The following is a 17,247-nucleotide window of genomic DNA, read 5'->3' on the forward strand; positions in this document are numbered from 1 at the left end:
CGGGTTCGAGAAACCATTTGTCAAGGCAATACATGTATGCAACACAAGCGATCTTGCTTCGCAGTTAGTATGAATATCAACCCTTTTTCATTACGGTGGCCATGGTTGCATTGGCCACGACCATTCTCGGCTGGCGATGAGAATTTCTGGAAAAATTAACGCTAGTCGCCATACCCATAATACTGTGGCGATCAGTTTTTGCAACTGAAAATTTCACCAATGCTTTACAAAAATAACGAAGGTACCCGCCCGACGCGGTACTATACGGTTCCTAATTTATTACCCGAATCTTACGCAAAGTGTGATTTTTTTTTTGGCAAACCGATGGTTAGGCAGATTTCCCATTGACTTAGTGTGTTGTTAGGCTACCATGTGGTCGAAGATAACAGCAGTAACGAAAGTATTCCATGGATATCTTATAACTGCGTCACAATTTCAGCTAATAAACAGACGGCTAGGCTAGATTACCCCCACTGACTTAGTGTGATGTTAGGCAACCATGCATGTGGTCGAACGTAACAGCAATAATGAAAATATTCCATGGATATCTTAAAACTGCGTCACAATTTCAGCGAATAAACAGATGGTTAGGCTGAGCTAAATTTCCATTGACTTAGTGTAGTGGTGGGCTACCATGTGGAAGAAATTATTATTTATTCAATCGTTCCTTCTATTTCATAGAAGGATAGGCTGACAAGGAAGTTTACGAGATGTTTATGGGTTATAGAAGGGATAACTAAAAAATAATAATCGCAAGTAGCTTTTTATTAAATCGTTTATTGCAATGCGATGAAATTGCGCGAATCGCGCAATCTAGTGGCTAATGCGAAGCCTGGGCCTGAATATTAGATAGTAATACTAGTAGTAATAACTGTTTAATTAAGAGCTAAATTGGATACTTATATGGTCTGATCTAATAGACGTGGAGAGCAAGCATAATCAGCGGCGGCAGTGTGATGTTAGAAGTAATGTTAATTATATGAAGTAATTAACAAGTTAATGAAAGAAACAAAAGCAAATAGAAATTATTGAGGAAGGTTTTATACCTTATCTTACACCTACGTATTTGAACATGAAAACATAAAGTAAGATTTTTTTCACCGTAGGCTACCCATTTTGTGAGAAAATAATATACATTAGCCTATGTCATTATTTTAAAATCAAAATGTACTACTAGCCACTGTCATCAGTACTAACTAGTACTAGCTATAAAGTAACGTTAGTAGTCAGTACTGACAGTAGTGCTACTCGATGTTGAGCCTAGGGCGAGTGTTTTTTGTACTAATATTTAGCATATCAAAGTGGCTATCAAAGTTTCATTCTGGGCCACCAGAATTTGGGAAAAATAAAGATTTGGTCGCCACAGGATTTTCCTCCTGGTGACCGCATTCACTGGGGAATGTAAAAGGGTTGAGTATGATTGTTACCATGGTAATATATGAAGGCATGAGCTTTTTGCGCGGATTTCCTTGCTTTCTTTTCTACCTCCGTAATTTATACTTCTCAATTTCTGTGAATTTCTAACAACAGCGTTACTGTATCATTTGATCCGTCATTCGCATGTTTTTCATTACCAAATCGATGCATATCCAACCTGCAGAGGGACAAAAACTATTATCCTAACACACTGTAGCATACGCAAAATAACACAAATTTTTCTCTAGATTTTCAAAACGTTCCCAACATTATTGCAACGATATTTTCATAAATTTCCCATGATTTTCAATATTTTAGGATCATTAGAGTAGGGACAATTGAGGAGAAGTGTAGTGCTGTAGCTGCTGACTATTATTCCAGATTAAAACAGACCATTGTGTTCATTTTATGAACAGTAACATTTAAAGTATGGGTCGCCATGATTGAAAAAAACAAGTAGGGTGAAAATGACAGGCTAGGCATGTGGCTTCAGTGTGCACATTTTGGTGTGAAACTTTGCTTTTGAGTGTTTTAATCAATTTAAAAATCTTTATAAAATAGGCACCAAAATGTTGTCTTTAAACCTCAAATTTCTCAGAGCCTCCGGGGGCTTCGACCCCTGTACCCCAACCGGGGCGTTGCCCATGGACCCTACCACAGGCCCTAAGGTAGGCCCATGGACCCCACCTATAACTGTGTCGCGCTGCAAGCTGACTGACGCCCTCGGCGTTAGTATAGTATCACCACAAAGTTCTGTGATTTTTTTTTTACCCCAGGCTCATCCCTGTATATGGATGACATTAACAGAATTAAGGCATATACTCTACAAGATACACAGTAGGCTATTTTATAGTACATAACATAAATAATTCCACAAGATATTGTTTGAACTTTTGGTGCTCAAATTCTTTGTAATATATCAATTACTATAAGCTGTTTTCATGGTGCACTTTTGCACCTAGTGTTTTATTGCATTTATTATGTTTGAATGCTCCAAAAAATCATGATGGCTAAGGTGCTTTCACAGCTTTCTAAGCATACTTTTTACCCCAATTGTGTCAAATAAACCATTGATAGGGGCTGGGCTTCCATGGGCCCTAAGGCGGGCCCCTGGACCCCACCCGCTATAGGCTTCGCGCTCGCACTGGCGCCTCCGGCACCAGATGGATAGTCTCCTGAGCACTAAGCAATAGATGAGACACCCTATTTGAAATTTCTAGCTAAGACCCTGACTACCAGTGTGTGGCTTAATATGTATGTAACGTCACAAGCCTGACCAACACTACCAGTGTGTGGCTTAATATGTATATATGTAATGTCACAAACCAGTACCAACACTACCAGTGTGTGGCTTATGTCTTGATTAAGGATATCACACTTTCAACCCCCATACCTTATCCCCATCCCCAGGTGTATGTACAACCCTGTTGCAACTTTGGCCCAAATAGTGGATTGATCCGATGATGTTGAACAAGTCAACAGTTAGCCAATGAACCGCATTGGTGTGACATTTAAAGGCTGAGCTTGTACTGATGAACTACATTTAGTTAACTAAAGCAGGTTTTAGAGGATTTCTTGTACTCAAACCATGAAATTAATCAAGTTTCTACTTTGAATTGAGTAATCTATCTCTTCTTGTAGAAAAGCACTATTCATACTCCCAGATAGTTTGTTGGCACCAAGAATAGGGAATAAGTGAGTGTAAATGTTCAGTAGTGACACCAAGAATAGGGAATTAGTGGGTGTAAATGCAGTAGTGACACCAAGAATAGGGAATTAGTGAGTGTAAATGTTCAGTAGTGACACCGAGAATAGGGAATAAGTAAGTGTAAATGTTCAGTAGTGACACCAAGAATAGGGAATAAGTGAGTGTAAATGTTCAGTAGTGACACCAAGAATAGGGAATTAGTGAGTGTAAATGTTCAGTAGTGACACCAAGAATAGGGAATTAGTGAGTTTAAATGTTCAGTAGTGACACCAAGAATAGGGAATAAGTGAGTGTAAATGTTCAGTAGTGACACCGAGAATAGGGAATAAGTGAGGGTAAATGTTCAGAAGTGACACCAAAAATAGGGAATTAGTGAGTGTAAATGCAGTTAGTGACACCAAGAATAGGGAATAAGTGAGTGTAAATGTTCAGAAGTGACACCAAGAATAGGGAATAAGTGAGTGTAAATGTTCAGAGGTGACACCAAGAATAGGGATAAGTGAGTGTAAATGTTCAGTAGTGACACCGAGAATAGGGAATAAGTGAGTGTAAATGTTCAGAAGTGACACCAAGAATAGGGAATTAGTGAGTGTAAATGTAGTTAGTGACACCAAGAATAGGGAATAAGTGAGTGTAAATGTTCAGTAGTGACACCAAGAATAGGGAATAAGTGAGGGTAAATGTTCAGAAGTGACACCAAAAATAGGGAATTAGTGAGTGTAAATGTTCAGTAGTGACACCAAGAATTGGGAATTAGTGAGTGTAAATGTTGAGTAGTGACACCAAGAATAGGGAATAAGTGAGTGTAAATGTTCAGTAGTGACACCAAGAATAGGGAATAAGTTAGTGTAACTGTTCAGTAGTGGCACAGAGAATAGGGAATAAGTGAGTGTAAATGTTCAGTAGTGACACCAAGAATAGGGATTAAGTGAGTGTAAATGTTCAGTAGTGACACCAAGAATTGGGAATAGGTGAGTGTAAATGTTCAGTAGTGACACCAAGAATAGGGATTAAGTGAGTGTAAATGTTCAGTAGTGACACCAAGAATTGGGAATAAGTGAGTGTAAATGTTCAGTTGTGACACCGAGAATAGGGAATAAGTGAGTGTAAATGTTCAGTAGTGACACCGAGAATAGGGAATAAGTGAGTGTAAATGTTCAGTAGTGACACCGAGAATAGGGAATAAGTGAGTGTAAGTGTTCAGAAGTGACACAAAAAATAGGGAATTAGTGAGTGTAAATGCAGTTAGTGACACCAAGAATAGGGAATAAGTGAGTGTAAATGTTCAGTAGTGACACCAAGAATAGGGAATAAGTGAGTGTAAATGTTCAGAGGTGACACCAAGAATAGGGATAAGTGAGTGTAAATGTTCAGATGTGACACCAAGAATAGGGAATAAGTGAGTGTAAATGTTCAGTAGTGACACCGAGAATAGGGAATAAGTGATTGTAAATGTTCAGATGTGACACCAAAAATAGAGATAAGTGAGTGTAAATGTTCAGATGTGACACCAAGAATAGGGAACAAGTGAGTGTAAATGTTCAGTAGTGACACCAAGAATAGGGAATAAGTGAGTGTAAATGTTCAGTAGTGACACCAAGAATAGGGATTAAGTGAGTGTAAATGTTCAGTAGTGACACCAAGAATTGGGAATAGGTGAGTGTAAATGTTCGGTAGTGACACCGAGAATAGGGAATAAGTGAGTGTAAATGTTCAGTAGTGACACCAAGATTAGGGAATAAGTCCCTGGATCCAATCTCTGGTATCACAATTCATTTGTATTCACTTGCAGTGGGTTCTACTTTGCATATATAGATACCCCCACGGTACGATCCCAAGATGGAATAACAAAGGGGAACAATCTCTTATCAATTTAAGAGAAATGTTTCATTCGGTTGTAGGGAACAGATGTTGAAATGGGAAATTCCTGTTGAGTTGTCTGTATTGTATTGAAACTTTAAAATAAGAGCTGAACCATTATAGAAGAAAATGGAAAAGAAAGGGGGTGAACTGGTAGGAGGGGAGAGTGGTTAAATTATAGACAGAGAACTGTCTGAGAAGTTTCTTAAGTGGGTTCTTTGTCTTCATTTGTGTCCTTTCAAAAGCTTCTCACAATCTTAGGTCTTTTTGATGTTTATCTGTTTGTGTCAAGAAAATTAATGCCATTGTCAATTACATTTGTTATTCTTTTTGATCTTGGCACCCACCTTCTAACACCCGTTAAGCAATTCTTTCATTGTCAGTACTCTGAAGAATGTGGTCTGTGTGGGCAGGTCTAGAAAGCAACTGCATATCATCAGGTGAAATTTGGATACATAGTTTTGATTTTAGTACCATCCCACATTTTTCACTTAGGTTGTTACCGGACACAAGTTGAAATGATATAATTAAAATGATATGTTTCAGCAATGCTTATTGCAGAGAGTGAAAACCTAATTAGATTCCTTAGAAATTCCTTCTACTTGCGAACACTTGGTAATACACAGTATGAGGACCATCTGCTCAGGACATGTGGTATGCTGTAATGATATTATCATTACCTGTATTGCTGACTGAAGTGGTGTCAGACTGGGAGGTTTAATTGGTCATTACAGAGGGCCCGTATAGGGAAAGTCCTAACTGATTTGTTTGGTTCGGATGCATGATATCATCAAGGTACTATGTGTACAGAGTAAATGATTTCAATTCACGGAAACATGTTAAGGAATGTCGACAATGTTCAGTTTAAATGTCATTTTACTGTCTATACAGACTGCCTTTAAGATTGCTAAGGCCGATCAAAATTACAGAGTTAACAAGTTATTAGTGGTTTAATATAATATAGCAAATTTTAGTACAACAAAGCATAGGTATAGTGCACTTTTTGTTCAGAAACTATCAAAGTGATCAATTCTTATTCTTGATGTGATTTTGGTGAAAAAATATAAAAATAGGGATTAATCGTGCCGACATCCTTGATTTGTGCAGGACTATCTATGTGCATTGCTAGTAGTTTGCAATGATATCCAAGCTCTGGTCGTACAGCACTTTGCACTAAATTTGTGAATTATGGCTAATCATAGATGAACCCATTGAGTATATATATAATCTGATTTTGTACGCTACAAAGCAGTATTATAATTAGATGTGATGGCAATAAGCACTCAGTTTTGTTGATCTGTCCAGTTCATTACAATATCATATATCATATGTTGTTGTTTACATGAGTGTATCCATTATGTCAGCCTGTGATCTTACCTTCCTCTCATTGCGAGTCTTCACTGCTCAGGTGTTTTGAAATATCTTTAGACGTGGCCAATTGAAGGAAGTGATACTGTGATTGATCAAATTATATATGATATTGTAAGTCCCCAGTTTCATAAGTTCTGGAGAATTTTTTGACATTCTCACTGAATATGTAGATTGTAAATGGGAGGCTCCCTCTGAGAATTTCACAGCAAAATCTTAGCCATGATAAAATTGAAAAAGAATAAAGAAAAGAAATTGGGGTTGTAATATTGAGTATTGGTTCTTCTAGGTTCAGGATAGCCTATATTCACCTTGCAAACATGTTATTTGTCTGGAATGTTCCTTTAAAGGCTAAATTAATGCTGATCTTGGGCTCAATTAATTGTAATATCAAGACTAATAACTCATCCAAAGCATTCTTTAACTAAATAAAGAGTGTTGTGTTCTAGTGGGTATGAAGGCAGTGGACTTGTTACAGTATCTAAAGTTTGCAGGTTCAAGTCCTGGCCAGATCATTACCTTGTGTCCTTGGGCAAGGCACTTCATCTCCATTGCCTCTGTTCACCCAGGTGTATAAATGGGGACCTGTGAGATAAATTGTCAGCTGTGCGCTGTTTAGCTGCTGCCATGTGGAGGGTGTGTCTCTATGTTTAACCAGGGAGCTGCTACTAGAGTAGCAGCTCCCTGGTTTAACAGGTTATCGTTGATCAGGGTAATATTGTGATGTGCCTTAAGCACCATTATCTGTTATTGGTGGATATGTCTGTGCATAATAAATCCTCAATCCTCAATATTTTACCTTTATATATAAATACACCCAACTTTAGGTGACATTAGACACCATATGTCATAGACTATAAATTGTAGTACACTGTAAACATTATATTTAAAGCCATTAAAGTCTTATGTTTTCCTATTGAGATCTCTGTTGCATCTGAGGAATTGACTTCATGGTTTATAAGCTGTACTAAGTAGTCAAGCTACATTATTTAATGAGCTGCAGATACCATCATATCTCACTGGATTGAAAGCATTGACTTTTATAGAATTTGCAACATATCAAAGTTAGGTTGACTTCATTTCATTTGTTTGTTCTTCTACCACAAGATGACATATATTGCTTATTAAAACATATTACATATTTGTGAAAGGAATGTTCTAGGAAGCCCTCTGGCTAAATAAAGTAGAACATTCCCATCAAGGAAAGTCAAAGACAAATTGTGTGTACCTCTGTGTGTACACACATAACATACAAAATGAAATACAAAATAATAACAACTATTGCATATAGTAATGGCTACATTATTTGCCTCAATTCAATTTTAATTTTACTGATAGACTAACCTCCACCCAAATACTGTAACTTCTTGTGCCTCATAAGGACTATGTATGATCCTTCTACTAACTTTCTTCAAGTTATGATTCTTGCGATATTAATTACTGACTTTTGAATCCCACCAGAAACAATAAGGATGTTGATGTACTATTTACAGGCAACCCACATGCCAAGTATGACATTCAGTAGCATTACCCTTCATGGGTTTACAAGACAAGTGAGACCATCACCCACGTACACACACACCCAACATTACTGCATGGGTTTACTTACCATGATAGCCTTCCACGCACCTCTCAACTTAACCTTACCATAATCTTACAAATCCTTTGTGGAAGCATTAGCCTTTCTTAATCCCATATCACTTTAGTCTTTCAACACAACACTAACTTTATCTTTCTATATCAAGCGAGAGCTAGACTTGCTCACCGTGTATGTCATCGCTCTTAAATATGTCATGATTGAAATAATGAACGGGCGAGTTTGCCAGGGTAGACACATTCTGACAGTTATCCCTCCACAACTCATCTAACTGTGAACTCTAGAAGACAGATGGGGAATGAATTATGGAAGCCTATTCCTGCTGCTTAGATTAAAAATGATACTCTGTTTATTTTCACCCATTTCATATACTCCAAATAATTTCAAGTTTGTCTAACTAGTCTCATCTTGTGGCACATTCTCTTTCCCTTTAGATTGTTACTAAGTTAAGCCTCAGTTAATCCTACTACAATTCTCTCCTGCGGCTTCCCCTCTTTGATGTGTCTTTAATGCCCCAATGCGCCAGAGGTTGCTCCATCAAAGTGTACAAGAACATATTCTGTGAAAGAAACTTGAGACTCAAATCCCAAGATAAGGGTGGTCTCCTTCTCTGATGACTTTCCACAGGGATTTCAGCAATAAAATGATTTTGAATTTTAGATAGAGAAAAAGACTCCAATTGGTGTAGGAAGAAGTTAAGAATACATTTGCAGCACTAGATCTGCCTGAAGCATTATGGAATTTTAAAGCTATTATGATATATACAAGAAGAAATCTATAAACTGTGTGGTCATAATGGTAAAGCTGTATGTGTGTATATATATAAACTTTAGACAGGTAGGTGATTGTATTGATTCATGCCCCTACTGTCCCTGTCTTGTAAGTGATTGTATTGATTCATGCCTCTACTGTCCCTGTCTTGTAAGTGATTGTATTGATTCATGCCTCTACTGTCTCTGTCTTATAAGTGATTGTATTGATTCATGCCTTTAATGTCTCTTTCTTGTAAGTGATTGTATTGATTCATGCCTTTACTGTCCCTGTCTTGTAAGTGATTGTATTGATTCATGCCGCTACTGTCCCTGTCTTGTGAGTGATTGTATTGATTCATGCCTTTACTGTCCGTGTCTTGTAAGTGATTGTATTGATTCATGCCTTTACTGTCCCTGTCTTGTAAGTGACTGTATTGATTCATGCCTTTACTGTCCCTGTCTTGTAAGTGATTGTATTGATTCATGCCTCTACTGTCCCTGTCTTGTAAGTGATTGTATTGATTCATGCCTCTACTGTCCCTGTCTTGTAAGTGACTGTAATGATTCATGCCTTTACTGTCCCTGTCTTGTAAGTGATTGTATTGATTCATGCCTTTACTGTCCCTGTCTTGTAAGTGATTGTATTGATTCATGCCTTTACTGTCCCTGTCTTGTAAGTGACTGTATTGATTCATGCCTCTACTGTCCCTGTCTTGTAAGTGACTGTATTGATTCATGCCTCTACTGTCCCTGTCTTATAAGTGACTGTATTGATTCATGCCTCTACTGTCCCTGTCTTATAAGTGATTGTATTGATTCATGCCTTTACTGTCCCTGTCTTGTAAGTGATTGTATTGATTCATGCCTCTACTGTCCCTGTCTTATAAGTGATTGTATTGATTCATGCCTTTACTGTCCCTGTCTTGTAAGTGATTGTATTGATTCATGCCGCTACTGTCCCTGTCTTGTAAGTGATTGTATTGATTCATGCCTTTACTGTCCCTGTCTTGTAAGTGACTGTATTGATTCATGCCTCTACTGTCCCTGTTTTGTAAGTGACTGTAATGATTCATGCCTTTACTGTCCCTGTCTTGTAAGTGACTGTATTGATTCATGCCTCTGCTGTCCCTGTCTTATAAGTGATTGTATTGATTCATGCCTTTACTGTCCCTGTCTTGTGAGTGATTGTATTGATTCATGCCTTTACTGTCCCTGTCTTGTAAGTGACTGTATTGATTCATGCCTTTACTGTCCCTGTCTTGTAAGTGACTGTATTGATTCATGCCTCTACTGTCCGTGTCTTGTAAGTGACTGTAATGATTCATGCCTTTACTGTCCCTGTCTTGTAAGTGACTGTATTGATTCATGCCTTTACTGTCCCTGTCTTGTAAGTGATTGTATTGATTCATGCCTTTACTGTCTCTGTCTTGTAAGTGATTGTATTGATTCATGCCGCTACTGTCCCTGTCTTGTAAGTGATTGTATTGATTCATGCCTTTACTGTCCCTGTCTTGTAAGTGATTGTATTGATTCATGCCTCTACTGTCCCTGTCTTGTAAGTGATTGTATTGATTCATGCCTTTACTGTCCCTGTCTTGTAAGTGACTGTATTGATTCATGCCTCTACTGTCCCTGTCTTGTAAGTGATGGTATTGATTCATGCCTTTACTGTCCCTGTCTTGTAAGTGACTGTATTGATTCATGCCTTTATTGTCCCTGTCTTGTAAGTGACTATATTGATTCATGCCTTTACTGTCCCTGTCTTGTAAGTGACTGTATTGATTCATGCCTCTACTGTCCCTGTCTTGTAAGTGACTGTAATGATTCATGCCTTTACTGTCTCTGTCTTATAAGTGATTGTATTGATTCATGCCTCTACTGTCCCTGTCTTGTAAGTGATTGTATTGATTCATGCCTTTACTGTCCCTGTCTTGTAAGTGACTGTAATGATTCATGCCTTTACTGTCTCTGTCTTATAAGTGATTGTATTGATTCATGCCTCTACTGTCCCTGTCTTGTAAGTGATTGTATTGATTCATGCCTTTACTGTCCCTGTCTTGTAAGTGATTGTATTGATTCATGCCTTTACTGTCCCTGTCTTGTAAGTGACTGTATTGATTCATGCCTTTACTGTCCCTGTCTTGTAAGTGACTGTAATGATTTATGCCTTTACTGTCTCTGTCTTGTAAGTGATTGTATTGATTCATGCCTCTACTGTCCCTGTCTTGTAAGTGACTGTAATGATTCATGCCTTTACTGTCTCTGTCTTGTAAGTGATTGTATTGATTCATGCCTTTACTGTCCCTGTCTTGTAAGTGATTGTATTGATTCATGCCTTTACTGTCCCTGTCTTGTAAGTGACTGTATTGATTCATGCCTCTACTGTCCCTGTCTTGTAAGCGAATGTATCGATTCATGCCTTTACTGTCCCTGTCTTGTAAGTGACTGTATCGATTCATGCCTCTACTGTCCCTGTCTTGTAAGTAAGTGACTGTATTGATTCATGCTTTTACTTTCCCTGTCTTGTAAGTGACTGTATTGATTCATGCCTTTGCTGTCCCTGTCTTGTAAGTGACTGTATTGATTCATGCCTTTGCTGTCCCTGTCTTGTAAGTGACTGTATTGATTCATGCCTCTACTGTCCCTGCCTTGTAAGTGATTGTATTGATTCATGCCTTTACTGTCCCTGTCTTGTAAGTGACTGTATTGATTCATGCCTCTACTGTCCCTGTCTTGTAAGTGACTGTAATGATTCATGCCTCTACTGTCTCTGTCTTGTAAGTGACTGTAATGATTCATGCCTTTACTGTCTCTGTCTTGTAAGTGATTGTATTGATTCATGCCGCTACTGTCCCTGTCTTGTGAGTGATTGTATTGATTCATGCCGCTACTGTCCCTGTCTTGTAAGTGACTGTATTGATTCATGCCTCTACTGTCCCTGCCTTGTAAGTGACTGTATTGATTCATGCCTTTACTGTCTCTGTCTTGTCAGTGATTGTATTGATTCATGCCTTTACTGTCCCTGTCTTGTAAGTGATTGTATTGATTCATGCCGCTACTGTCCCTGTCTTATAAGTGATTGTATTGATTCATGCCTTTACTGTCCCTGCCTTGTAAGTGACTGTATTGATTCATGCCTTTACTGTCCCTGTCTTGTAAGTGATTGTATTGATTCATGCCTTTACTGTCCCTGTCTTGTAAGTGACTGTATTGATCCATGCCTCTACTGTCCCTGTCTTGTAAGTGATTGTATTGATTCATGCCTTTACTGTCCCTGTCTTGTAAGTGATTGTATTGATTCATGCCTTTACTGTCCCTGTCTTGTAAGTGATGGTATTGATTCATGCCTTTACTGTCCCTGTCTTGTAAGTGACTGTATTGATTCATGCCTTTACTGTCTCTGTCTTGTAAGTGATTGTATTGATTCATGCCTTTACTGTCCCTGTCTTGTAAGTGACTGTATTGATTCATGCCTTTACTGTCTCTGTCTTGTAAGTGACTGTATTGATTCATGCCTTTACTGTCTCTGTCTTGTAAGTGATGGTATTGATTCATGCCTTTACTGTCCCTGTCTTGTAAGTGATTGTATTGATTCATGCTTTTACTTTCCCTGTCTTGTAAGTGACTGTATTGATTCATGCCTTTACTGTCCCTGTCTTGTAAGTGATTGTATTGATTCATGCCTTTACTGTCCCTGTCTTGTAAGTGATTGTATTGATTCATGCCTTTACTGTCCCTGTCTTGTAAGTGACTGTATTGATTCATGCCTTTACTGTCTCTGTCTTGTAAGTGATTGTATTGATTCATGCCTCTACTGTCCCTGTCTTGTAAGTGATTGTATTGATTCATGCTTTTACTTTCCCTGTCTTGTAAGTGACTGTATTGATTCATGCCTTTACTGTCCCTGTCTTGTAAGTGATTGTATTGATTCATGCCTTTACTGTCTCTGTCTTGTAAGTGATTGTATTGATTCATGCCTCTACTGTCCCTGTCTTGTAAGTGATTGTATTGATTCATGCTTTTACTTTCCCTGTCTTGTAAGTGACTGTATTGATTCATGCCTTTACTGTCTCTGTCTTGTAAGTGACTGTATTGATTCATGCCTTTACTGTCTCTGTCTTGTAAGTGATGGTATTGATTCATGCCTTTACTGTCCCTGTCTTGTAAGTGATTGTATTGATTCATGCTTTTACTTTCCCTGTCTTGTAAGTGACTGTATTGATTCATGCCTTTACTGTCCCTGTCTTGTAAGTGATTGTATTGATTCATGCCTTTACTGTCCCTGTCTTGTAAGTGATTGTATTGATTCATGCCTTTACTGTCCCTGTCTTGTAAGTGACTGTATTGATTCATGCCTTTACTGTCTCTGTCTTGTAAGTGATTGTATTGATTCATGCCTCTACTGTCCCTGTCTTGTAAGTGATTGTATTGATTCATGCTTTTACTTTCCCTGTCTTGTAAGTGATGGTATTGATTCATGCCTTTACTGTCCCTGTCTTGTAAGTGACTGTATTGATTCATGCCTTTACTGTCTCTGTCTTGTAAGTGATTGTATTGATTCATGCCTTTACTGTCCCTGTCTTGTAAGTGACTGTATTGATTCATGCCTTTACTGTCTCTGTCTTGTAAGTGACTGTATTGATTCATGCCTTTACTGTCTCTGTCTTGTAAGTGATTGTATTGATTCATGCCTTTACTGTCCCTGTCTTGTAAGTGATTGTATTGATTCATGCTTTTACTTTCCCTGTCTTGTAAGTGACTGTATTGATTCATGCCTTTACTGTCCCTGTCTTGTAAGTGATTGTATTGATTCATGCCTTTACTGTCCCTGTCTTGTAAGTGATTGTATTGATTCATGCCTTTACTGTCCCTGTCTTGTAAGTGACTGTATTGATTCATGCCTTTACTGTCTCTGTCTTGTAAGTGATTGTATTGATTCATGCCTCTACTGTCCCTGTCTTGTAAGTGATTGTATTGATTCATGCTTTTACTTTCCCTGTCTTGTAAGTGACTGTATTGATTCATGCCTTTACTGTCCCTGTCTTGTAAGTGATTGTATTGATTCATGCCTTTACTGTCTCTGTCTTGTAAGTGATTGTATTGATTCATGCCTCTACTGTCCCTGTCTTGTAAGTGATTGTATTGATTCATGCTTTTACTTTCCCTGTCTTGTAAGTGACTGTATTGATTCATGCCTTTACTGTCTCTGTCTTGTAAGTGATTGTATTGATTCATGCCTCTACTGTCCCTGTCTTGTAAGTGATTGTATTGATTCATGCTTTTACTTTCCCTGTCTTGTAAGTGACTGTATTGATTCATGCCTTTACTGTCTCTGTCTTGTAAGTGATGGTATTGATTCATGCCTTTACTGTCTCTGTCTTATAAGTGATTGTATTGATTCATGTTTTTACTTTCCCTGTTTCTAATGAGAGCATATATATGTATGGTGTGTATAGTAAGAGAAGGAACCAAAGGCACAGTGCATCTTTGAAGTAGCAACACTGCTTGTGTATGTCGAATAACTATGGAGTTGGACATATGTTTTTCATTGCTGTTTAACAGACCACATGCAAGCACATTTAATAACACATGAGGTTAGTTACAGCTGGTGTAATGATGTAGAATATATTCTTTAACAATTCAAGCCACAAGAACATGTTGTCATCACATTTGTTTCTCTTCCTTTCACAGTTTCAATACAAGCACATGTGGTGAGACACTGATGGAATATGGCAGAGATGCGTCAACAGTTTACTGCCACCCTGGAGTGAGACTTAATTCAACATGAAAGTGTACAAAGAGTGTGCTGTAGTTTGTGTTTGAGGTGGCCTCTACACTCAAAGAAAATATCTGCAGACTTTAAAAGGTCTTCAAAGCTGAAGCAAAGAGTTGCAGAAATGTATGTGGCCAGATACAGAATACTGCATTGTCTTGGAAACTTCTGTGCAATATGATAAAGTAGGTCACCACATGACCTGTCTATGAAGGACCTGATAGTCTGTCTCATGGAGTAACTGGTTACTCAGCTATGCCATAAAGTTTCTTTGGAAGTGTCTCTTATAGTGATGGTTTAAATGAAATTAATTAAATTCAGCTTAGCAAATTTACCACCTTTGATTCCTTTCTGATGGAAAAAGGAATAAGTGTGATGGTGATGGCATGTGTTTGCGGGTGTCTGTTGGCGTGATTGTATGCATGTGTTTGTGAACACTTGTTAACAGGATAACTCCAAACGTACACAGTGGGTTAACTTTATATGTAGTGTATGGGTTCACCTTAGTGAGTACAAGAACCTTGTTGTAATTGTGATACTTAAAAGGTCGTTTGAAGTCATTAGAGGTCAAATTTTGAGAAAATGTAGACAATTTAACCCCTTGTGGAGGGCAAAGGTTACTTGAAAACAACAGAGGTCAAAGAGTTTTGAACATCAAAACCAATTGAACATGATAACTACAAAAGAGAAGCATGGTTGAACTTATGGTTTGATGTGTAGGTTCACATGAGAGCAAGACCCCCCCCCCCCATAAATGTATAAGACCTACTCCAAAAAGTATTACTTGGATGAACTTTATACTTTACGTGGTATGTATGTACTTTCGTATTTTTAAGAACTCTGTTCTTTTCTTAAGGAAGTTACCAGTCATTTAAGTTCAAAGTCTGACAAACTAGCAAACCGTGGTGATTCCAAAAGTAAGGCTTGGATACACTTAATACTTGTTATGTGGATTCACAATAGTGTTTCAAAAGTATTTATGGACGTCTACATACTTGACAGACTTCAAAGTCTGCAAATCTTGTGAATGGGATTTCTCCAAAAGAATAGCATGTTTGAAAATCCTTTAGGTTTGGTGTGCACCAAGATCCCCTTGCTGATCATCGTATCAAGTCAATAATTGTCAAAACTTTAAAATCCTGTTGCAGTTTACTATTAAATACAGTCATATGACTTGTGAAAAGGCATTACTACTAAGCATGTTTTCATTTGTGTGTGTGTGTGTGTGTTTTAATTACCATAGTGTTTTGTAGGACAGATCTAGTTTTGTTCAAGTGACAGATCCAGCTCTTACTTTATTCAAGGTTTTTTTTTCCTAGCTAGAGGGCACTGTTGGAGGGAGAGGAAGGGGGTTGTTTATGATAATCTGTGATATAGTTGTAATATGAACAAGTTTATAGCAATTTGAGTTGTAACTGTAGCTGTCAAGTGAACAGATTTGCAAGAGTTCAAATTAAATTCAAAGGGTGTGTCTTTTTGTTTATACTTCTGTTTGCCCTTCCTCTATTTGTAAAATGCTTCTCTCATTTAGAGGATTTTCTATTTTGATGAAGTTCGGACATAATGATCCTTTGGTGGTTGGCTACAAGACCTGGCCAAGAAGTTCAAAGCTTATTTAGACATCATTGTTTGGAAAGAAAGTTGTAGTATTTCAAAGTTTTTGGTCAAAGGTCATATAGGGATCACTCTGTTGTGACATTGTAAATAGAAAATTGTTCATCTGCAAGTGTGAAGGTATACTTTGATGTTATTCAGGAAAATGTAGGTCAAAGGCCAGGGACAATGTTTGGATTATTTTTCTAAATTATTCCTGCCCCAGATATGAATGTCTATGTCCCAAATTTGTTCAAAATAAATGTTGAGTATTAACAAACCACATTCACCATTTAGAATTCAGGAAATGTCATTTAGGGATAAATCTTCTATGCCATTATGCGCCAAAACAGAATAGTTATTGTTATAAAATATTTCATGAAGTGGTTAATTGATCATCATGGTCCTTCAGTAAGGCTATAAGGAGTTTTAAGTTCCAATTTATTTCTCATATGCAAGTTTTACAGTAAATATTCAGAAACATGTAAAACAATACAATATTTCTTATGAGGGACACTTGAAGAAGTTTTATGTTGCTTAGCAAGCAATCTTTATTGTCTGTGTGTTAGTCCAGCCTATCATTGACCAATGTTTATAGGGTCATTTTCCATATACGACATGTTTATCTTCTCACTGTACTGTGAGTGGTGTGCTTTATCAAGATGATGTAACAGTGTTGATATATAGGTTCACTTGATGCAATTTTTAATAATGTTAAATTCCTCTAACCCATGAAAATCATACCATTCATATCTACCATGGTTTTCATATACATGTTGTTGTAAAGGGTGATTGATTGTGAACATGATATGCATAATTATGATAAAAAACATTAGAAGAACACAGGAAGCCATTGTATCTAATGAAGTTCTTCGTTATCAAATTGGTACTTTAACATGTCAACTTCTACCACTACCTGCTCATTAAGATGTAGGCATGGAGAAACAATTGTCCAGCCTTACTCACTACCTACTCATTAAGATGTAGGCATGGAGAAACAATTGTCCAGCCTTACTCACTACCTACTCATTAAGATGTAGGCATGGAGAAACAATTGTCCAGCCTTACTCACTACCTACTCATTAAGATGTAGGCATGGAGAAAACAATTGTCCAGCCTTACTCACTACCTACTCATTAAGATGTAGGCATGGAGAAATAAATTGTCCAGCCATACTCCC

The 17,247-nt window shown here is 37.7% G+C and overlaps 1 protein-coding gene across 6 annotated transcripts in view; it reads left to right on the forward strand.

The window, feature by feature from the left end:
* Positions 1 to 17,247, forward strand: part of LOC139970567 (tubulin polyglutamylase TTLL5-like) — a 185,279-nt gene that overhangs the window by 110,725 nt on the left and 57,307 nt on the right. Inside the window, exon 32 of one of the 6 annotated variants that reach the window (XM_071976368.1) lies at positions 14,393 to 15,661. The exons of the other annotated variants lie outside the window; for them this stretch is intronic. Coding sequence (XP_071832469.1) covers positions 14,393 to 14,424 — 32 coding nt within the window. The 3' untranslated portion in view covers positions 14,425 to 15,661. Of the gene's footprint in view, positions 1 to 14,392; positions 15,662 to 17,247 lie in introns of those variants that run through there. 6 annotated transcript variants of the gene reach the window in all.

Source organism: Apostichopus japonicus, chromosome 8 (genome assembly GCF_037975245.1).
Source record: "Apostichopus japonicus isolate 1M-3 chromosome 8, ASM3797524v1, whole genome shotgun sequence".
In the NCBI taxonomy this organism is placed as follows: Eukaryota; Metazoa; Echinodermata; class Holothuroidea; order Aspidochirotida; family Stichopodidae; genus Apostichopus; species Apostichopus japonicus.